Source organism: Bos indicus x Bos taurus, chromosome 9 (genome assembly GCF_003369695.1).
Source record: "Bos indicus x Bos taurus breed Angus x Brahman F1 hybrid chromosome 9, Bos_hybrid_MaternalHap_v2.0, whole genome shotgun sequence".
NCBI lineage: Eukaryota > Metazoa > Chordata > Mammalia > Artiodactyla > Bovidae > Bos > Bos indicus x Bos taurus.
The window spans coordinates 8358541-8382594 of NC_040084.1; the positions used below are offsets into that span (position 1 = coordinate 8358541).

Sequence of the window (24054 nt, forward strand, 5' to 3'; positions counted from 1 at the left end):
TACCTACGCAGTCTGCAAGAGTAAATAGTGAGTTATGAAGCCCGTGCTTAAAAAGACTATAAAATCTTACATAAACATGAAGGCATAATCTTGGAGAACCACCAAAACTTTGATATTTTAAACTTTCAAATATCACAATTGAGGAAGGTATTTTCTCCTTTAAAATAACACTTTTAAATACAGGGGAACTTTTACCCATCCCTCCTTTATTAGTGCTCTTTTAAATGCTCTGTAATAGAAAAAGATTCAGCTCATGATACTTCCCCCAAGGTCGTTTTTATTTCAGACTCTATTTGTTGAGTTGTGATGAAGTTGGAAGAAAGGATATAATTGGGGATGACGAGTATTAATGTATTTGTATCTATGGTTTTAGAAGCTCATCAACCACACAATTTATTCTCTGAATTCTAATTCTTAAGATTCTGTACCATTTTGTAAATAAATATATGAAACCTATGGGTCAGATTTTCCTTCTGTGAAGCTCAATCATTATTCACAGGGAAAGTGTAAGATTTTTAGTTCAGCATTATATTTCAGACACTTTATTGCTTTGAGTTAGCCTTAATTGGCATAGCCTGGGACTTTGCTCCCTCTTTAGTAGAGCCAGCCAAGATTTTAGTGTTCATAGAAATGAAACATAAAAAGTAATATTTCCCATGACAAACACTGAGAGACTCTGGTGCTTTACAGTCTGAAATTTTTAAACATTCTTTATATTGTAGCAATTTTTGTAAAACAGCTTTAACTTTAAATGATGAAAATCTTACACAGAAATGACTGCTACATTTTTATTCACCCGCAAGAGAAAACTATTTTTTGCTAATCTTGTAAGTGGAAGAAAAAGCCAATTCTTCATGTCCTGGAAGTGCTGACTATAAGACAAGGGCTTGGTGCAGCTCATTTGCCTTTGTGGCATCTTCTGGGACCTCCTAGTACCTGCAAAACTTGATTTCCCTTATTAGTGTAATAAAATATTAAATCTCTTTTTTTAATGCATAAATCAGATTAGAAATGTGAGCCATCATACTTTCTTTTGCAGAAGGTTATGCATACAAGGAAGAGGCACATGGAGCTGTTTCAGGAACTCAATCAGAAATTTCAAACTTTGGACAGATTTCGGGATATACCAAATACAAGCAGTCTGGTGAGTGTACATCACTTCATTGGTGCTGATGCTGTCTTGGGAATACAAGAATGGAAAATAGAAAGAAAAAAAAAATCCCCCAGTGGTGCTTTGAATTGTACTCAGAGGCAAATTAGGAATAACAGAATTTTAAAGTTTTTTGTTCATAGTTCAAATGTTCTCAAGTATAAGGGCTAATTAGAATGAGTTTTATATATATATATAAATGTGCTGGATTCACCTGGCCTTTTTATTATCAGAGCTAAAAGCCAGTTAATTCAAATTTCCAAAGAGTTGATTAAATATTTTCATTTGAATGCCTGGCATTTTAAAGTCATAACATGTAATGTATATAACCTATATAATATAAATAAGATGTATTATAAATATATAACATATAGATAATAAGCACACCTATCTGTAGAGAGAGAATTATTACCTGAAACTCGAGAGGTAGGTTTTCCCCCAGAGTTTCAGGATATGCATCAGTGCTGGGGGCTTTGATCGTTAGTTTTGACCACTCTCTTCACTTGGTCCTTCTAACTATAATCCTAGCATAGGACTTAATCATATATAATGATATTTGGCAACTACTGTGTGCATGGCACGGTCAGAGCTCCAGAGAAGGCTATGCCATTATTTGTGAGAGCACTGGATCATGGGTCTAGAAATCAGTATGATGGCTCAACAAGATATTTCAGTTTTATGATAGTGCAAAAGCAATGTGCATTCAGAAGAAGTCACACTTTACATTTTGAGTGTCGGTGTGTTCCTTGGCTAGTGATGTGTGGTCCAGTATTCTTCCATGATGCTGGGCAGGGACAGAGATCCACAGCTCCCAGTCAGCCCTGAGACCACAAGGATGAACAGCCACACGTTGACAACCGTTCTGTACCCAGACAGCCACCCTGTTTTCCACTTTCAGTGCATTGTTCCATAAATTACATGAGCTGGTGAAGGACAGGGAAGCCTAGCCTGCCGCAGTCCCTGGGCTCGCAAAGAGTTGGATATGACTTCGTGACCGAACAACAACAAAGTCTGGCTAAGCTATGGTGGTCAGTAGATTAGGTGTACTGAATGCACTTTGAGCGTATGTTATTTTCAACTATGATGAGATTCATGGGAATGAACTTACCATTCATCCATGGTAAGTTGCAGAAGACCTGTAGTAGAAAGCTCAGCCAAGAACTATCTGAGCTTCAGCAAGTTACCCAGCTCAATTTCTGAAGCTCAGTTTTCTCCTAAACTGAGCATAGAAAGTAGTCTGATAATGTGCCCCTTGGATCTTCACACTTGCCAAAGTGGGAGGGGCCTTACCAGCCACTAGCTAACTCTCTGACTCAGCTCTGAGAATTAGAGCTGGGATGGCCCACCCTCTGACCCTCTTCTCTCCAAGTGTGGCACTTTTTCTCAGCTTCACCCTGGCTGGCTGTCGTCCTCCCAGCCTCTGGTGTTCTGAAATACACATCCTCTGAGGTGTTTCTGGTCACCTTCTCATGCTAGTAATTCTTTCATACATGTATGAGTCTTAGTCCTGGCTTTCTAATTAATGCTATTCACTTATCAAGAGGAAGCATTTATGTGTCTCTGTGTTTTGCTTGTATTCCTCTTAGTACTAAAACGCATGATGGCCATACACAGTAAGTTACCAATAAATGGCCACTCTTGATTTCTTACATGTCAAATAGTTTAATCTGCATTTGTTAAATGAAATATTGTAGACTTTAACTCGTCACTGGTCTCTAAACAGTTTGTGTATATCAATCTATTTCCTCCATACAGCAAGAATCATGCATTATGTGGGATCATCAACATGAAGCATACAGAGAACACTATATGTAGGTTCTTTCTCATCTACCCACCCCCCAGCACCACCAAATATTAGACTGTCAATTTTTAGTTAGCAGGAAAATGAAAATTGCACCATTGAAATTAGCTCTAAACTCATTAGCTATTCATTTTGAAAGCCTGAAAGCTAACATTGAAATGAAGAAAGTTCTTGTTTTCTTTTTAAAAGGAGAAGGTTATGCTTACAAATTTGAAAGACTTATGCAACAGATACAGCTGGCTGACTGCTATAATATGATTGTAATTTCCCCTTGTATGGTCTGGGTATTAAATCATTAATGGCACAAATATCTGTATCTCAGTTTCCTGACAACCAAAATAGCATCCTAATTACAGCACATCTCTGCAGCAGCCTGCCTCTTCTAGAAAAGATTTATAAATATTTATCATTTGGGAGGTTAGGAGTGGGGAGGATAGTTGTCATTGCTGCTTCACTATTGTCCTAAATACATGTGAACAGAGGGAAAAAACATCCTTATTCCGTTTTGATTAATAAGGAACATGTGAGTGAATTTATTATCCTATAATTCATAGTGGCATGTTGCTAATGAAACAGTGCCTAATTGGGTGGAGAAAGAGATTTTCAAAACACAAACCTCAATAAAGTCTATTTCCTTTTTTTTTCTGGCTACTAACTCACAACACCTGCCTTTCAATGCAAATGACTGTAATTATGTAGAATCTGGGGAATAAAAGGGAAACCAGAAGACCTCTCTATCTATCTCCCTGCCTCTAGGCAGGACAGCACCTGAATCTCCTCCAAGGAATAGGTGTGGTTAACAGCCCCATCAACGTACAGAATAGGCATAGGGGTCTTTCGCTTTCCCCCCAGAAAAAAAGGTTGGAAGAAGGAAAGAAAGAAGAGAGGGAGGGAAGAAAAGATCAGTGAAGGGGGAAAAGAAGGATGGATGGAGGCGGGGAGGGACTTACCCACCTGTCTTACTTATCTGTCTGCCCTGGCGAGGAAATTTGGGGAAACAAACAGGCATGTTTCAGGTGGCTCTGAATTCTCCTATTCTATGAATGTTCTCTTTCTATTTATACAGCCTAAGACCACATTAGCATTTTTGGAAGCCTTATGCATGTTGGCTTATATTGAGTTTATCGTTTATTAGTCCTTTATCACACGTGCTTTAGTTTAAGTACATCTCCATTCTACACTTGAGCGCAAAAACAAACAAACAAATGAATGTAATACAACTGCATCAATTCAGGAACTTATTCTAACTCTGAATTTTGTATCAAGATTCAGGCCTCCATTGAAAGCTTTCCTGGTCCAGGTGGCTCTCCCTGTTGAATTCAGTAACCCCCATAGGCTGTTCCAGGGGTGATCGTTCCTTGGACCATTGAACAGGTCACAGTCTCTCCATGACAGTCCATCACCCTCCGACCACGGAGGAAGATGGGTGGCCCCCATCCCCCACTTCCCGCTTCCTGCCCTGCTTGCTGGCTGTGGTGGTCTTCTCCACGCAAGGGTGTCCACACGCTTGTGAGCCGTGGTGGGAACCGCAGCTCCGCAGGGAGTGCTGTAGGATGCCAGAGGAGATGAACCTCATTCATTAATGTATTCCTAACTCAGAAATTCAATCAGCTGTGTATAGGCAACAATACTCTTTGAAATTAGAAACAAGACATCCTGACAAAGTTTAAAATTAGCCTTTTTATTTCCTGTATCCGCAGTACTGGATCTTTAAAATATAAAAGGAAAATCACACTTATTCTAAACATGAAGAAACACTTAATTATATTTATTATAGTTGCTTTACAATGTTGTTAGTTTCTGCTGTACAGAAAAGTGAATCAGCTATGCACACACACACACACATATCTATCCCCTCTTTTTCAGATTTCCTTCCCACGTAGGTCACCACAGAACACTGAGTAGAGTCCCCTTTCCTATACAGTAGGCTCTCACTGGTTATTTTATACATAATATTAATAGTGTATGTATGTCACTTCTAATCTCCCAGTTCTTTCTACCCTCCCTTCCACTGTGGCATCCATGTTTCTTCTCTACATTTGTGTCTCTCTTTGTGTTTTGCAAATAAGATCATATATACCATTTTTCTAGATTCTACACATATGCATTAATATACAATATTTGTGGAAGTCATGTTTAAAGCAAATGAACTAGCACTTTACATATTTTGACTTCTTTTATGATTGAACTAATTAGCTCTCTGTCAAACTTAGGATTCCCTTAAAGCTCCTTGAGACAACCCTCCTCCAAGATGGATAAATCCACTCCGTGGCTTGATTCAGCAGAATTTCTGCCCTTGAACCCTTCCATTGATGACTGATTGTTCTGATCCCTATAGTGCCCCCGAAGGCCCAACCATTCCTCATTGCCTACAAAATAAATTCCAAATTGAAAAGTAGCCTGGCAGACAAAGCCTCTTATGATCTGACTTTCATCTTTGCTTGATTTTTTTTTCTAATATTCTTTTTCACTACAACTGAAATAAATTGGTCTGTGTTCTGAGAGGCCCCATTTCTACGCTGTCTGGATTTGAACTTAGTACACATACTTTTCCAGCCACCTGACCTCCAGCCACTCATATGTCTTCCTGACAAAGCGCATTCTTCTCTGCCAGGCCTAAAGTCATTTTCCTCAAAAAGGTCTCTGTGCTCTCCACAAAAGGAAGCTGTATTTCCACCCTCCTCCAAACTCCCACAGTACTTTTTCTGGATTGTAGGTGTGTTTATATCTATATATTTTATACCTCCACTTAACTATTGACACCCTTATAACAAGTATAATTACTATCTAGTGAGTATTTATTGAAATCAAATATTATGCTCAGCTTCTCCACATTTTTTTTTTAATCTTTGCAACCCTTAAAGTAGGTGATGAGCTGCACCTTTTGCTAAATCCTTTGGCCCAAAAGACAAAGCATACCTGTTTTGCAGATGTTAAAGTTGAGGTTCAGAGAGATGGAGTCAGTTGTTCCAGGTCACATTCATATGGAATGGAGCAACTGGAATTTGGACCTGTGTGTACCGAGCTCTAAATCTGTGTTCCCTCATGGACCATGTGCTTTTCTATATTTGATGTATCACCTTTCTCTCCCAAGTGCCTAATATGATGCCAGCATAGAGCAGTTGATAAATAAACAAGGATTGAAAGGAAGCAAAGAGGGAGAAAGGGAAAGAAAAGAGAGAGAGAAGGGTAGAGTTCTAGGACTATAATTCATGAGATATTAGGGTATTTGACTAAATCAGAATCAGCCCTGTGTACATGCCTTAAAGTTATACATTTTATTAAATCTTCACTATTAGCTATTTTTTTTCTTGTATGTCCTCATGATTAAGGCTAACAAGTGCTGAAAATAGCTAACATATTGAGAATTTTAATAATGTAATTTCTACTTATACGCATATATATGGAATCTAGAAAGATGGGACTGATGAACCTATTTGCTGGGCAGCAATGGAGATGCAAATATAGAGAACATACTTGTGGACACAGTGGGGGAAGGAGAAGGTGAGGTGAATCGAGAGAATACAATGGAAATATACGCATTACCATATATAAAACAGATAACCAGTGGGAATTTGCTGTATGATGCAAGAAGCTCAGACCGGTGCTCCATGATGACCTAGAGGGGTGGGATGGGGTGGGAGGTTCTAGAGGGAGGTTTAAGAGGAAGGGGACATATGTATACCTATGGCTGATTCATGCCGATGTATGGCAGAAACCAACACAATATTGTAAAGCAATTATCCTCCAGTTAAAAATAAATCAAATTTTAAAAAAAGAAAAATAATCTAGTTATAAATATTTCTATAAGCTGTGTCTTTTGACTATACTGGAGAATGATGTTTAATCTACTGAGTGGAATCCAAACAATTATTCAGTTACATGTTTTCTATTCCCCCTGCTAATTGATTGTAGTTAGTAGAAGGCCAGAATTTGTGTGTGGAGGGGTAAGGAACGGATTCAACAACCATGAACTGTTTTCTTCTTCCTAAGGAGATTTCAGTCATGATTGTCTTCTTGTCTTTGATATTACTCAGTGTAGTAAATCCTGTTCAAAGCCCCTCACTTTATAGAAATCTTTAAATGACATTTTTTGTAGTATTTATTTATTTAATATAAACCTATTTATTTTAATTAGAGGCTAATTACTTTACAATATATTGGCTACTACAGTAAAGCAATTTTACTGCTAACTTCTAGCCAATATCAGGATATAAAAACCACAAATGATGTCTGTTCATACATTTCTCAAGCACCTACAACATCGAAGTTCTTGGCAGAGTTATAATTAGGCAGATCTTAAATCTTAGGTAATTAGAGGGAGTGGACTATGAAACTTCAGAAGAAATAGCTTATAGACATTTCTTTTTAAACCCTTATATTGCCGGATATGTCTTCCAAAAAGCTGTGCTCTTTGAAAGGATTTTTGGTAGTGTGTCATGCAAGTGTATAGGAAATTGTGAAGAATATACAGCAGAAAAAAATAGATCCCACGTAGCATTTTCATATTCTAAAACGGGTAATTTCTTGAAGAAAAACTAAGCAAAGATAGAGATCTAAAATTTTATTTTATAAAATAAGGCTAGTTTGGGTTATAGTTTTTAATATTACACAACATTCCTTATGACATAGCCTCAATTTGCTTTAATCTCACCAAAGATTCTGCCAAAATATGTAAGTGTTCTACATTTTGTGTAAATGCTCCTTCCTACTTGAACCTATAGCCATCCTGACACTTTACAAGATGCTCCCAAACAAAACATTATCTACATTGCCTGTTATATTACTATTCATTTCCTTTGATTGCTGGAACATTTTAGGGTAACTCAAATAAGGTGTTCATCAGTTTGTTCAATGAAAGAAAACTGAAATCAAAACCATTTCCTGCAGCTGGCCACAATTTCCAATCATCTCTGAATCACATAAACTGGATTAAGCTCAAAACAGGCTCTCTTCCTGGAGATTTCAACTAGCGGCCATCCAAGTCATCAAATAAATGATTCCCTTCCCCTCTCTTCTTGACAGGAAAACCCAGCACCAAACAAGAATCCATGGGACACTTTCAAAAACCCCAGTGAATACCAACATTACACCACAATCAATGTCTTAGACACAGAGGCAAAAGATGCTTTGGAACTGAGACCAGCAGAGTGGGAGAAATGTCTGAGTTTGCCTCTGGACGTGCAGGAGGGGGACTTTCAAACAGAAGTTTAACAGAATCAAAATGGACTGCGCTGGAGACAAAATGTATTTGCACTGACGCTTAAGACTTGGGAAGCCTGACATTTCTCTCCAGACAATGCGACTCTCCTACGTCAGCATCTCCACGTGCCAAATGTCAGTGATGTTTGCTTTGGTAACTTCTGGTCAGGCAAGTGGAAAGAGGCCCAGGTGTACAGTCCTGACTGCCCTGTGTTGTAAGTACCCGTGGTTATAGATAAACCTCAAGCAACGATTCATGTTGTAACCGCTTCATATGGTTTAGTTTTCAAAAAACTTCACCATGAAGCACAATGTACATATTTATGCAGTTTTTAAAGTTTATAACAGTCTGTTTGGCCATTACTACACTTTTTACTTTATAATATAAAAGCAAAGTTTTTGTCATTAAATGAATGTTTGTTGAGCTACATTCTTCATTGCTTTAAATGCAATAAAGTAATAATCTCACTTTTATATGAATAATATATTTCACATCTTTATTATTGCAGTTTTCTCTAGAAAGCTCTGAGTAGCTTTCTCTGCTGCAGCTGTGTATAAAATATTTAAAATGTTGTATGGTGTAAATAAACTTTTGTCTACATATCAGTTTTTTAGTGCATTTTATTTTGGATTTGTTGAACAGAAATTTACATATTTATAAAGTTTTTTTTTCATTACAGATATTGAAAATGTATTCATGGTTTTAATAGCATACCGTTATTACTCCTTTGAGGCTAATGATTTCTCCAATGTAATAGTAGGTTTGTATAGTGCTTCTGTATTTTCTACTCAAACACCCTGTGGAACAATGTACCATGTAAATGGGGCTTGTCAGAAATCTGCTGGCATCATATTCTTACATAAATATCATGTTTTTTCTATCTCGTGGCAAAAAAAAAAAAAGAAAAGCTAGTAGAAAATAGTAAGTTACCGTACAAAAAAAATAATACAGAGACAGTGTTTGCTATAAGTAATGAAGCTCACTGCATGTTCCACAAAAGAAACTACTTGTACTACTGTTCTTCACAGCATATGGGAAGATGAACTTGGGATTTAAAAAAAACTCGTATCTGTACATCCTCTAGCAGAAGGAAAAGGGAGTGGATGTACTTGGCAGATGCTTTATCTGATGTGAAGAGTCTGAGATGAGCCAACTGCAGAAGCCTCCCTGGTGTTCTGTCTGGCTTTGGAGCTGCACAGCAATGCCCCCCACCCTGCAAAGCGGCACCAGAGGAACCTGGGAGCCCTGGGGTGGGGAGGATTCGGGCAATTTCCTTATCCTTTCAGGAGATGAGGAGATTGTGCTTTATAGTCTGAGGGAAAAATAAAGGGAGTGGGGAGGATATTGGGGGCTTCAAAACTTCTCGGATGTTTATTTAGATTAGCTTGCTGGTTAAGCCTGCACTCCGTGGTCTTCTGTGGTGGGCTCCTTCTACCAGTGACCAGGGGACCCCAGCCCACGGGCCACGAGGCAGACGCCAAGGTGCTTCAATCTCAGGCACGCCTCTGAGCCGAGCCTTAAAACCCAACTCCTGTCAGACACCCTTCCTGTACTCCAGGTGTGAGAAGTATATTTTTAATCAGATTTTAAAAATAAAATGACATCATTATGCTAAAAAGCATATAATATAACAAAGGACTGTTTTTTAATAAAATAAACGATGCTAATTACAATGTAACTGTAATATTTAATGCTTATGAAATTTATCAGGTGACTTTATGGTGACAAGAATAATATTTAGTAATTTCTCTCACTTTCTCTATTATGTATAAACACACATATGCATGTGTGCATATATACATGTATATATATACACCTATACATAGGTGTATATATACACCTATATATATACATATATATACATGTATGTATATAAAATCCATAACACTCTGCTCCATCTTAGTACCCTCTAGAGGGAATGAAATTCATATACACAGTTCTCAATTCCAAACTGTGAAATCTTGATGGAAAATAAAAAACCACAAGTATAGGTTTGAAAATTCTATATGTTTAAAACATAAATTCAATATATTAGACTAATATTTCTTCTAAAATCATAATATTCAAGGGCATAAAACAAAAACTTACTTTTTTTCACCATTTTCCCCTAGTTCTGATAACTCTAAATACTAGAGTAATACATGAAACCTAACCAAAAATTGCATACTTAAAAATGTTAGGGTAAATGTTTTGGTTACTCTAAGAAGGATGTGAAGTCTTGGGGTGCTTTTGTTTGTTTTTTAATCTGTAAGAAGAAAATCCAAATCAGTCAGTATCACGGAATCATGATTTTAAGGCCGCCCTCTTGCAGTCCGTGCCTTCTGAGTGTGCACTGTACTTACATACATGGACTCAGGCACAGTGCTGAGTACAGCGGTCCCCTGACAATCTGAACACGTCCCTCAAAGCTCACTCAGCACCTGCCAGGGTCCTGGTGCCCTTGGGCCGGACAGTCCCTGCCTCATGACCAGATTTGACTTATGGGGCTTCCCTGGTGGCTCAGATGGTATAGATTCTGCCTGCAATGCAGGAGACCAGGGTTTGATCGCTGGGTGGGGAAGATCCCCTGGAGAAGGAAATGCCTACCCACTCCAGCATTCTTGCCTGGAAGATTCCTGGACAGAGGAGCCTGGCAGGCTACAGACCATATGGTCACAAAGAGTTGGACACGGCTGAGCGACTAACACTTTCAAGTTACACCTTATATTTCATCCTCATAAACTTTTTCATGATTTACCAAACTAGAAAATAATTTCTCCTGTGAACTCTTATGGCATTGCTTCTGTACCTCTCCTAGGACTTTTAAGATCTAGATCTTCTACCTTGTTACTTATACACATTTCTGATATTCTCTGATGGACTGTAAGTGCCTGGAGGGCAGGATTCATGTCTGATGCATTTTTGTACCTCATAAGGGATCTACCACAATAATGTGCACACAATAAACATGTGTTGAATTATTTGTGGAATTTATTTTAGTATTGCTTACAGTTATACATATCAAGTCACATGTCCCCAAAAGTTTACTGAACAATCACTATGTGTATATTTCTGTAAGTCTATACTCTGTTTAGGGTTCTGTCCCTGGCCCAGGAAGATTCCACATGCTGCGGAGGAACTAAGCCCATGTTAACTACTGAGCCCACTCTCCAGAGCCCACAGCCGCAACTACTGAACCTGTGTGCCACAACTACTGAAGTCCTTGAACCTAGAGCATGCACTCTGCAACAAGAGAAGCCACCACAATGAGAAGCCCTCCCATCACAATGAAGAGGAGTCCCCGTTCGCTGCAACTAGAGAAAGCCCGCAGGCAGCAGTGCAGACCTAGTGCAACCAAAAATAAAGAAATAAAAATAAATATGAGATCGCATGTGAAACAAGTATTTATATTATTTAAATATTAATAAGCTCCTATAACCCCCATGTTATCATTTTGTCCTTCAGATTACCACATGGGAAAGAATTACTTATCCAAGATGCAGCTCAGAAGCAGCTGACCACCTTAGCAGGTGACATAAGATCACCATAAATATATACAACCCAATATTAGGGCCCAGGTCTTCTGACTTCTGCTCTGGGACCTCTCCTATGATGCCATAATGTTTCTAGTTTTTTTCTTCTAGATTACTAAGTTCCCAAATCAAATAATGATAAGTGGAGATATTTTTCAGGCGAGTCACAGAGGCAGAGAACTGAAAACATGCGTTAGGTGCCCTGGGATGCTGAGACTGGGAGCTTCTGGGAGTAGAAAAGCATGGCTGATCCAAAATAACAGGTGGTCTTAAAAGATTTGGATCTAAAATCCATTGTGTGGTTCTACTTGCACCTGCTTGACTTCTCAAACCCACTTGAAATGTATTTAGTTTTCCTCGCGTTGTGTTATTACCTGAACACATGCAACAGAGTTAGAAGAGAGAATCCAACCTGAGTTTTCAGACTGGATTCAGACATTTGGTAAAAATACACAGTCACAAGAACTTTTTTTTTAAAAGGTGCAGTCAATAAGCCATTGTTTCAGAAAATTCAGCTTGTAAATTTTGAATCATTCTCAGCTTCTTAGAAAACTTCATTAGTTTTAAATTTTCCAGAGATATCTATGTCAAAATTAATTCATGAAATTCTATCACGTTGGAGCACTTCATTGAAGAACGTAGGACAAACATGTCTCTAGCGTGTCAATCTACACAGAGTTTTAAGTGATGAAAAAAATCACTTTGCCCTCCTGAGATACTTCTGTAGTTACCTGTAACTGGTGTGGTACAACAGAAAAGAGGTTTAATAAGAGAACCAGAAGAACATAGAGACTGAAGAACTTTTGGCAACTGATGAAAATGGCAGTCATATTATCGGTGTCATAAAACAAGTCCAGATGTAGGTACGGAGTACCTCTGTTTATAAAAACTATTGCAGTAGGGCCGAGAACTGCTGACATAGGGAGAACACTCCACCTGTGAGACTCAGAGCATCCCAAACATCATGCAGGAGGGAAGATTGAGCAAGACAAGAAAGAACTGGGTCAGAGAGTGGGATGAGCGGATGGGGGGACAAGGCAACTGAACAGGGGGTGTCTTTCTTGGTGGCCAGACAATTCTGGGACAGACAGACAGGTAGGGGAGGTTGTTCCATCTTCCACGTTTAATCTCCTGCACATGCTCATGCTCATGGTCAGTCGTGTCCGACTCTTTGCGACCCCACGGACTGTAGCCCACCGGGCTCCTTTCCCCGTGGAATTTCCCAGGCAAAAATGCAGGAGTGAAGTGACATTTCCTACTCTGGGGTATCTTTTCGACCTAGGTATCAAACCCATGTCTCTTGCATCTCCTGCTTTGGTAGGCAGATTCTTTACCACTAGAACCACCTGTTAATCTCATAGTTGTTTAAACTCAAGGATGGGCTAAAGTTCAGCTTGACTCCTTGTATCTTTCCACCATACAGCTTGCTGGTCTTGAGGTGTTGGTTTAGAAATACTAAACTTTCTAAAATGCAAAAAAAAAAAAAAAAAAAAAGGCACTTTGGTTTGTAAATCAGATAGAGCTGGGATATGGGTACAGATGAGGAGGTACCTTTTCCCTTGACACAGGCTCCTGGTGATGCTAGGTTCCTGAACCCCCTCCCTCCAGACTGGGAGATGGAGGGGTCACCTTCCTGCACTTTCATAGACTTGGTGCAGGTGCTTGAGAAATATATTCCTGGCCTGTAAAACCTGCAAGAAGCTTTCTAAAATACCTACATCTCACAGAGGCAGAGAATTTACAATTCCAGTTCAGTACAGTAGCTCAGTCATGTCCAACTCTTTGTGACCCCATGAACCGCAGCACACCAGGCCTCCTGGAGTCCACCCAAACCCATGTCCATTGAGTCGGTGATGCCATCCAACCATCTTGTCCTCCATCATCCCCTTCTCCTCCTGCCCTCAATCTTTCCCAGCATCAGGGAGTCAAATGAGTCAGCTCTGCACAGGTGGAATTCCAAGTTCTCTCTAATAAGAGACAAGGCAGGTCAAGGACCTAGAGTCCAGGAGAATCCTGTCTGAAGTTTGGTCAAGTGAGGGGAAGGTTAAGATCTTCCTGGTCACAGGTAAACTCACTGACACCTGAAAACTAACTAAACTGTTAAGATATCCGCAAGCTTAATCCACTAGTGTTCATCACCTCAAAGCATCAAGCACTTCTCATCCCTCCCAAAGACAGCAATTCATCTTGAAAATGACTCTTCTGGCGGCAACCACCAATGTCAGAGGCCTCAAGCCCTCTTGAGGAGAGTCTGCTTAGAGCTTCCTCCTCACCAAAGCCACTAAACTCCAGGAAGAGGAGCCAGCTCACTTTTAATAATCAATTCTCCATGAAAGAGTCACAAAGATTATTGTGTCAACTTCTGAAATGAATGCCTGGCGTCACCCAGTAGCTCTCTTTTTCTCCCTGTCAAATCTAGAATTGCAGTCCTCAAACGCATAGAGAATTTTACATAGAGACTAAAAGGTAATTTTATGTAGTAGTTGTATTGTGCTTTATTCTGAAGTGAATTTGGGATAGTTTATAAAATATATATACATTAATCTATTTATTCAACAAATAGTTGAGTCCATTGCAGACTAGATACTAACATAGCATCTAAGAAGTGGTGATTCAACAGTGAACAAAACACGATCCCTATTTTCAGGGACTTAGTATCTTTGGGAACAGACAGACCGAGAAAGAGAATTACAATAATTTGATGGATTTATGCTATCGAACTCTTGGGAAAGACACGGATACATAAGTAAAAAACATGAGGAAAGACAATCAAGGTGATACAGAGGCTAACAACACTTAAAATATATGCCTCAAGGTTCTAGACTCTTCTCTGGGACTACAAACAAGTGACAGTTCTGAGCTCCCTAGCAACCTGTGCAAATATAGAAACTGCAATTCCTTCTGTAGTTCACAGTGCCCCTAAGATAAAAGCCAACATCTCCTCTGTAAACAGAAAAGGCCAAGAGGTGTTTCTCATGAACCCTCATGCTGCAGGTGAATTCTATATAAATAACACCCTTATATATTTCCTGAACATTATAGACATAATTCTCACATCCCCGCACCTTTTGTCTTTATGCAAACCCTGTTTTATTTTAAATGTACACATATGTATATGCGTGCATGCTCAGTTGTGTCCAACTCTTTGCGACCCTGTGAACTGTAGCCTACCAGGCTTCCCTGTCCATGGGATTCTCCAGGCAAGAATATTGGAATCAGTTGCCATTTCCTTCTCCAGGGGAATCGTCCCCACCCAAGGATCAAACCCATGTCTCCTCTGTCTCCTGCTTTGGTAGGCAGATTCTTTACCTGTGTGCCACCTGGAAAGCCCAATATACATATATAGGAGATCATGAAAATATTTTTTATTTTTTACAAAAGTTTTAAATATTACACTCCATTGACAGTTATTACAAAATATCAGCTATCTTCCCCTTGTTGTACAGTACAACCTTGAGCCTGTCTTAACCCCAATAGTTTGTGCCTCCCACTCCCCTACCCCTGTACTGCTGTCCCCGCTTCCCTCTCGCTACTGGTAACCACTGGTTTGTTCTCTATATCTATGGGTTTGCTTCTTTTTTGTTATATCACTAGTTTGTTGTACTTTTTAGATTCTACACATAAGCAATATCATAGAGTATTTGTCTTTCTGTGTCTGACATGTCTCTTCTTAAAGGATAATGTGATGATTGATTTATTTCTCAATTTGACTAGACCATGATATTTGGCCAAACACCAGTCATGATGAAGGTATATTTTGGAAAAGATCAACATTCCAACCAATAAGACTTTGATTAAAGCAGATTACCCTCCATAATGTGGGTTGGCCTTATGAAATCGGGGGAAGCCTTCAGAGATCAAGACTGAGGCTCCCCAACAGAGGGAATATTCTTCCCTTAGATGGCTTCAGAACTAGAGCTGTAACACCAGCTCTTGCACAAGTCTCCAGCTGCTGCCTGCTCTGCAGATTCAGACTCACTAGCCCTCTCCATCACCTGAATCAATTTCTCAAATCTCTCTTAAAAAAAAAATTATACCCACAGACACATACACACATCCTATTGGTTCTCTTCCTTTAGAGAATCCTAATACACGTAAATAGTTAAGACTTAAGTACAATCACTAAAACCAGTTTCTCACAGTCAGAACATTGTTCTGCAAGCACAAAGGTTCCCCATTATCTGGTTGAATAAAAAAAAAATGGAGAACATTATTCTACTTCCAAAAATCACCCATGAAGATGACTTTCCAAAAACCAAGATTTTGGTAATAATCTTAAGTTCTTTCTGAATGCTTGTGAATACTTTATGCATAAATATTCATTTAATCCTCAAGCCTAAGAGGCATGTTCTATCATTATTCCCATTTGGGATCCGTAACTCCTCCAACACACACAAGGCAGCAAATGGCAGAGCCGGGACACGTCCTCAGAGTTTGACCCCAGAGACTAAGCTCCCAATTATTCTGTTGAAAACTGAATAATGATCAGGGGGTAGGAAGTTCAAGGGTAAACTCACTGGCAAGTGTTTGGAATGAATGAAGGACAGACCTGCAGAATCAAGCAGAGACATGGGCATCCAGAAGACCTCTTTCTATGCAGAAAATGCTAAGGAAGAACCACCAGAAATCTCCCCAGCACACAAAACTGGGTCTGGTTCTGCACAAGCTGAGAGAGCGAGTCCCCAGGGTTTACCTCAAAATGAGCTTCGCTTAGAGAGTGTTATCAAGTTACTAAAGCAGATCATATCTATTTATCCATCTATCTATATATATAGACATATATATATACACACACACACATATACTCATGGGGCTTCCCAGGTGGCATGAGTGGTAAATAACCTGCTTGCCAATGCAGGAGACATAAGAGACATGGGTTTGATCCCTGGGTTGGGACAATCCCCTGGAGCAGGAAATGGCAACCCACTCCAGTATTCTAGCCTGGAGAATTCCATAGACAGAGGAGCCTGCTGGGCCATAGTCCATGGGGTCAGAAAGAGTCGGACATGACTTAGTGACTAAACAACAACATATATATTCTTTTGCTGCCTAAACTTCCTAGGGACCTAAGGATCAGGAAAGCAGAGTAAAGAGCAAAGGGAGGGATTTCCCTGGTGGTCCAGTGTCGAGACTCTGCACTGCCTCTGTGGGGGGCTCAGGTTGATCCTTGGTCAGAGAAACTAAAATCCCACAGACAACACAGCAAGACCAAAAGATAAAAGTTCAGGAAAACAAGAAAGAACAAAGTGAACTCCTGGCAAGGCCTCTTCATCTCTGAGTCCAGCCATCTCATCATCTCAACAGACGGACTCCCTTTAAAAAGAGAGATGATCCCACAGAACACTCTGAGCAAATGCCCTCCCCGCTGAAGCCATCACGAAGATGATTTTTAGTTTTGGATCTTGGAGTATAGCCGCCTTTTGGGTACCTTTCCCTTTCCTCTTCACTTCCAGGGTTCCTTAGACTCAAGCTCCAGGCAGATCAGCCGTATCAAATGGCCCAGCCCATGGAAGATTTTGGATCAAACCCTTTCTTTGCACAATTTCACTCTTGGTCATTTATCAGACAGGTGAAAAGTGGATTCACTTTTCTTCCCAGGGCCTGGTGCAAATATAAAGCACACCCTTTCACGCTGTGAACCGAGGCTCTCCCATCCAAATCATGGTTCCCCAGTTCCCCTAGCTGCGTCCTCAGTGGCTGGGAAGCCCATTTGCCAGGTGCTTCTGAAACTGTCCAGAACTGAGTGACAGAGTCCAACTGAGCCAGGGTGAGGCAGCAGCCTCAATGTGGGTCAGGTTCTCTCCTCTGGCCATGGAAAAGCCTCAGGGAAGAGACCACCTCTGTCCCTGATAAGTGTGGTAGCAAATTAGAGACGACTTCACAGAAAACCATCCTGGGGGCCTCCTGAGCAGGCCTCAGGCATTTGTCCTCAGCATGGTTCCTGGGACTGAGCTGATCATTTACCCTGTAAAAAAACTGTATCAGACTCTTCAAAATATTAATACTTGAATTGTAAGGAGGAATGTAGCTTTTAAAAATAATTTTTATGTTATCAAAAGGCCATCATATTCTAGAGATTATTTTGTATCTTGATTTTTAAAGGTAATTGTGTATGTGCTATTTTGGAGCAGCCAAGAAATGGTAAGTAAGCACATAGCATCCAGATTTCTCAGGAGCCCAAGCAGAGACCCTTTCTAAGTGTTTACCTGATGTGTTTCCTGAGAGGCAGCAGACCACATCTTCCTGTCGCCATCAACATCACAAAGACCATGTGATTGTATAGCCAGATGCTAGCCCTTGTCCATAATTTCCAATGCTTCACTTCATTGCAGCTGTGCAGAGACCTTTCTGACCCCATCTGAATTAGTGTAATTAACTTCCAATGTTATAATTCTAGCATTGTAGGTTTTGTTTCCCCCTCCGCCCCCCCCCAAAAAATTTATTATTTGACATTCAAAGAGAATACTCTCTAAAAATGACTTCATCATTAAAAGAAATCATCTTGCTTCTTTTAAATATGCATCCAAGAAAAGCCAGTAGGCATTCACAGGCATCTATCTAGTCACAGATCAAAATCTTGCAAAATTGCGTAGTCTGACCAGAGCCTCCTCAAAAATGGTGAAGAAGCTTAAACAAGCCAGTCTACTTCCTGTTCGCAACCACAAATGCAGGAATACAGGTCATGTAGAAATGACTCCTTTTTCTTCTAAGTTTCAAGTAATATAAGCCTGTTGGAAGGGAGGAAAGTGTTAGTTGCTCAGTCGTGTCTGACTCTTTGCAACCCCATAGACTGCAGCCCACCAGGCTCCACTGTGCATGGAATCCTCCAGGCAAGAATACTGGAGTGGGTTGCTATTCCCTTCTCCAAGAGATGTTTCCGACCCAGGGATGGAATCAAGGTCTCCTGCATTGCCAACAAATTCTTTACCATCTGAGCCACCAGTGAAGCCCCTAGATAAGCCTAGATGTTTTGAATTTTTGTATATCAAAGTTTTCCTGCTATTCAAAAATGTATAAAAAGCTTTTTTCAGAAGGCCTCAAAAATGTAAATTAGAGACTGAATATTGCTTTGCCACTTTGCCTGGTGACCTGTGTTTTCCAGCAACACATGGATTCAAAACACGACCGTTAACTTTAGGGGCTGGTGGAGGAAGATGGGGGAAATGGAAGAGGCAGAGGGAGGTAGGAAAACAGGGAGAGAGATGAGAACTGAGAGCTAAGCTGGGAGAAATAGAAGAGGCAAATGTAGAAAGCATTTTGGGATGAGCAAACAAACATGATTTTCTCTGCTAGCCCAGAGCATGAAGACTCACAGGAATCAAAAAGAATCTAGTCCTTGTGAAACGCTGCACAAAAGGAAAGGCAAGAAGCACTGTTAGTGTCCTGAAGGCAAAGCGCAGGGGAGGAAGGGACGAAACAAGGAGGTAACGGAATGCGGAGGACACACCGAGACACTGAACGGGATAGTCAGCTACAGATCCTTTGTAAGGACCGGTGTCCAGGGAACCTCCAGCTGTGGGCGAGCTGTGGCTGGGAACAAGAAATAAAGCGTCTTAATTGCTTTTCCAATACAGATATTTTACCTCTGTGTCTAGAGAAAATTGGTTCTCTAGTAAATGGTATAAACTCACTGGGGAAACATACTTATGGCACCACAGAAATAATGTATCTAGAAACTAATGCTTGAATGTTTTCCATCTGCTTGAAGTCCATTTTTATATTTTTCCAAAGTACCGATCAAGATTAAGAATAAAGTTTCTTACCTTCAAGAGTTCATTCAGTCTAAACTCTTGACTGGGTTACAAAAGTAAACACCAGTATTCCCTGTGGCCCAGAAGAACAAATGTTCTGATTTCTTGTGTGTAAGAGATGAAAAGAGTCCATTGGACAGGAAAATATGTGGCCGAGGAGAAACAGAATAGGAACAGGAAAACAGGAGGGGCCATGTGTACATGGACATGATCGCTTTCTATTTATGTAGAAAATGGGACGGCAAATTAGATCTAATAATAACTATACTACCCAAGGGAGTGTGTGCTGAATCTGAGGATGTTTCAGAATCTGTTCTCCAAAGAAGGATTTGACACATTCAATTTATAAACACCACTGCTGCTGCTCTTCAGTCATTAAGTCATGTCCGACTCTTTATGACCCCATGCACGGCAGCACACCAGTCTTCCCCGTCCGTCACTGTATCCCGGAATTTTCTCAAACTCATGCCCATTGAGTCAGTGATGCCATCCAGCCATCTCATCCTCTGTCTTCCTCTTCTCCTCCTACCTTCAACCTTCCTGAGCATCAGAGTCTTTTCCAATGAGTCGACTCTTCATATCAGGTGGCCAAAGTATCAGAGTTTCAGCATCAGTCGTTCCAATGAATATTCAGGAATGATTTCCTTGAGGACTGACTGGCTGGATCACCTTGCAGTCCAAGGGACTCTCAAGAGTCTTCTCCAACACCACAGTTCAAAAGCATCAGTTCTTTGGCACTCAGCTTTCTTTATGGTCCAACTCTCACATCTATACATGACTACTGGAAAAAAATATAGCTTTGACTAGACAGACCTTTGCTGGCAAAGTAATGACTCTTCTTTTTAACATGCTGTCTATGTTGGTCATAGCGTTTCTTCCAAGGAGTGAGTGTCTTTTAATTTCATTACTGCAGTCACCATCTGCAGTGATTTTGGAGCCCCCCCAAAACAGTCTCACTGTTTCCATTGTTTCAATACCTATTCACCATGAAGTACTGGGACCAGATGCCATGATCTTCATTTTCTGAATGTTGAGTTTTAAATCAACATTTTCACTCTCCTCTTTCAGTTTCATCAAGAGGCTCTTTATTTCTTCTCCCCTTTCTGCCATAAGGGTTGTGTCATCTGTGTATCTCAGGTTATTGATATTTCTCCTGGCAATCTTGATGCCAAATTATGCTTCATCCAGCCTAGTATGTCACATGATATACTCTGCATATAAGTTAAATAAGCAGTGTGACAATATACAGCCTTGTCATACTCCTTTCCCAATTTGGAACCAGTCCATTGTTCCATGTCTGGTTCTAACTCTTGCTTCTTGACCTGCACACAGATTTCTCAGGAGGCAGGTAAAGTGTTCTGGTATACCCATTTCTTTAAGAATTTTCCACAGTTTGTTATGTCCACACAGTCAAAGGCTTTGGCGTAGTTAATAAAGCAGAAGTAGATGTTTTTCTGGAACTCTATTGCTTTTTCTGTGATCCAGTGGATGTTGGCAATTTGATCTCTGGTTCCTCTGCCTTTCCTAAATCCAGTTTGAACATCTGGAAGTTCACAGTTCATGTACTATTGAAGTCTGGCTTGGAGAATTTTGAGCATTACTTTGCTAGTGTGTGAGATAAGTGCAATTGTGTGGTATAGTTTGAGCATTCTTTATTATTACTTTTCTCTGGGATGGGAATGAAAACTTACCTTTTCTAGTCCTGTGGCCACTGCTGAGTTTTCCATATTTGCTGGTATATTGAGTGCAGCACTTCCATAGCATCTTCTTTTAGGATTTGAAATAGCTTAACTGGAATTCCATCACCTCCACTAGCTTTTATTTTAGTGATGCTTCCTAAGGCCCACGTGACTTTGCATTCCAGGATATCTTGCTCTAGGTGAGTGATCACACCGTTGTGGTGATCTGCATCATGAAAATCTTTTCTGTATAGTTCTTCTGTGTATTCTTGCTACCCCTGCTTAATATGCTCTGCTTCTGTTAGGTCCATACCATTTCTGTCCTTTATTGAGCCCATCTTTGCATGAAATGTTCCCTTGGTATCTCTAATTTTCTTAAAGAGATCTCTAGTCTTTCCCATTCTATTGTTTTCCTTTATTTCTTTGCATTGATCACTGAGGAAGCCTTTCTTTTTGTTTTAATAATCTAGTTTTTATTTATTTTTTTAATTTTATTTTTCAACTTCACAATATTGTATTGGTTCTTATCTCTCCTGCTATTCTTTGGAACTCTGCAGTCAAATGTGTATATCTTTCCTTTTCTCCTTTGCCTTTTGCTTCTCTTCTTTTCTCAGCTATTTGTAAGACTTCCTCAGACAACCATTTTTTCTTTTTATATTTCTTTTTCTTGGGGATGGTCTTGATCACTGCCTCCTGTAGAATATCATGAACCTCTGTCCATAGTTCTTCAGGCACACTGTTAGATCTAATCCCTTGAATCTGTCTGTCACTTTCACTGTTTAATTGTAAGGAATTTGATTTAGGTCATACTTGAATGGTCTAGTGGTTTTCTATACTTTCTTCAATTTAAGTCTGAATTTGGCAATAAGGAGTTCATGATCTGAGCCACAGTCAGCTCCTGGTCTTGTTTTTGCTGACTGTATACAGCTTCTCCATCTTTGCCTGCAAAGAATATAATCAATCTGACTTCAGTATTTCAGTATTGACCATCTGGTGATGTCCATGTGTAGAGTCTTCTCTTGTATTGTTGGAAGATGGTGTTTGCTTTGACCAGTGTGTTCTCTTGGCAAAACTCTATTAGCCTTTGTCCTGCTTCATTCTGTACACCAAGGCCAAATTTGCCTGTTACTCCAGGTATCTGTTGACTTCCTACTTTTGCATTCCAGTCCCCTATGATGAAACGACGTATTTTTTAGGTGTTAGTTCTAAAAGGTCTTGTAGGTCTTCATAGAACCATTCAACTTCAGCTTCTTTGGCATTACTGGATTGGGCATAGACTTGAATTACTGAATGGTTTGCCTTGGAAATGAACAGAGATCATTCTGTTGTTTTTGAGGTTGTACCCAAGCACTGCATTTCAGACTCCTTTTTTTTTTACTATCATGGCTACTCTATTTCTTCTAAGGGATTCTTGCCCACAGGAGTAGATATAATGGTAATCTGAATTAAATCAGCCCATTCTATTCATATATGGATCATTTTGAACAAAGTGATATCTCTACTTTTTCATATGCTGTCTAGATTTGTCATAGTTTTTCTTCCAAGGAACAAGAGTCTTTTAATTTCATGGCTGCAGGCACTGTTGACAGGGGTTTTAGAACCCAAGAAAATAAACACTCTAATGAATCATTTTATCAAAACACATAGAGATCATATTGAGGAAATTCATGTCATTAAAGAAGCCATGTGATTTTTTATTCCATTGCAGAAGTTTCTGGAATATAAATTTTCTTCATGGACTATGCCATCTCATTACCAGCCCATGGCTTATAAGTAGTATAAAAGTACCCCTTGTTTTTGCCTTGGGAGAGAAGTTCATAGGACATGCCTCAGTTTACTATTTGATAAGGCCCTTGGAAGTTTATACTTTTTTTCCTTTACTGAATTTTTGTTTTTAATGAAAGTGAAACTATGAATGCTCCCAAACTGGACTGCAAACACTTTAAGAGCATCATCACACACTAGCACATTACAGGAAACAACACTGAGCCCATTGCTGTTTTGTAACATAATCTGGTTACATAATCTTACTGGAGAAGTGATGTGGAAATGTTGTGTTTCTTTGGAGAGAGTAAAAGGCTGTTGAAAATACAAGATAAGACTGTGCACATACCCACTAGCAGCAATGATTTACTCCTTTTCCTGAGAATAAAGAAATCTTTTTCTTTTCTGACAAGGATAACAAATGCATTTAGAAACTAAGTTATTAAAAAGCAGATTATCAGGTAGCCAACTCATTTCCTGATGTGATCAGCAAGCTGAAAGGGTGCTTGGGGACATCGGCTGGGAAGGATTGGAAGTGACAGATTGCCACGACTCACCAATACTGCTTGGTGACAGGGAGCACAGACCCTGTGAGGTGTGCTTGTTTATTTCCTCTGCCTTATCTCTAAAAGGCCTGTTCTCCATTTGATTACAAGTTGAATCTGGCTTCTCAAATCAATTCTTCTAACACAAAGTGATCGTGTTCACTTAAGTAATTGCTTTCTACCTAGTCTGTTCCTGATGAGTTGAGCCCTGCATAACCTGTCTTGCCAAGCTCTGAGGCTCAAAGGCAGCCATCATCAACTTCTCCCCAAACCTGAATCTCACCTTGTCCACCACACCACGTCCAGGAACATTCTAGAAAAGCTCCTCCACCTCAGTGACTGACTCCAGGCTCTCCGGACATAATGGAATATTTGCAAATAGCACAGCAATCATGTTTTGTTGACCTTTGAGCTTGATGGACAGGGAAGCCTGGCGTGCTGCGATTCATGAGGTCACAAAGAGTCGGACATGACTGAGCGACTGAGCTGAACTCAACTGAACTGAGCTTGATCTGTTATTTCTAAAAACAAACACAAGGATTTCTTAGAAAAAGAACATTGTACAGAAAGAAAAAAGTTCTGCCAGTGTTGATTTGAAATTCCACCCATGGGCAGGTTTCCTGGACCTTGATCTGCTCAAGGAATGCAG

The 24054-nt window shown here is 39.9% G+C and overlaps 1 protein-coding gene across 3 annotated transcripts in view; it reads left to right on the forward strand.

Moving 5' to 3' along the window:
- ADGRB3 (adhesion G protein-coupled receptor B3) overlaps positions 1-9061 on the forward strand; it is a 918859-nt gene extending 909798 nt beyond the window's left edge. For all 3 annotated transcript variants that reach the window (XM_027550854.1, XM_027550852.1, XM_027550853.1), the window contains 2 exons: positions 1040-1144; positions 7977-9061. In XM_027550854.1, the coding sequence (XP_027406655.1) occupies positions 1040-1144; positions 7977-8165 (294 nt within the window). In that variant the 3' untranslated portion in view covers positions 8166-9061. The remainder of the gene's footprint in view (positions 1-1039; positions 1145-7976) is intronic.
- The last annotated feature ends 14993 nt before the right edge of the window (positions 9062-24054 follow it).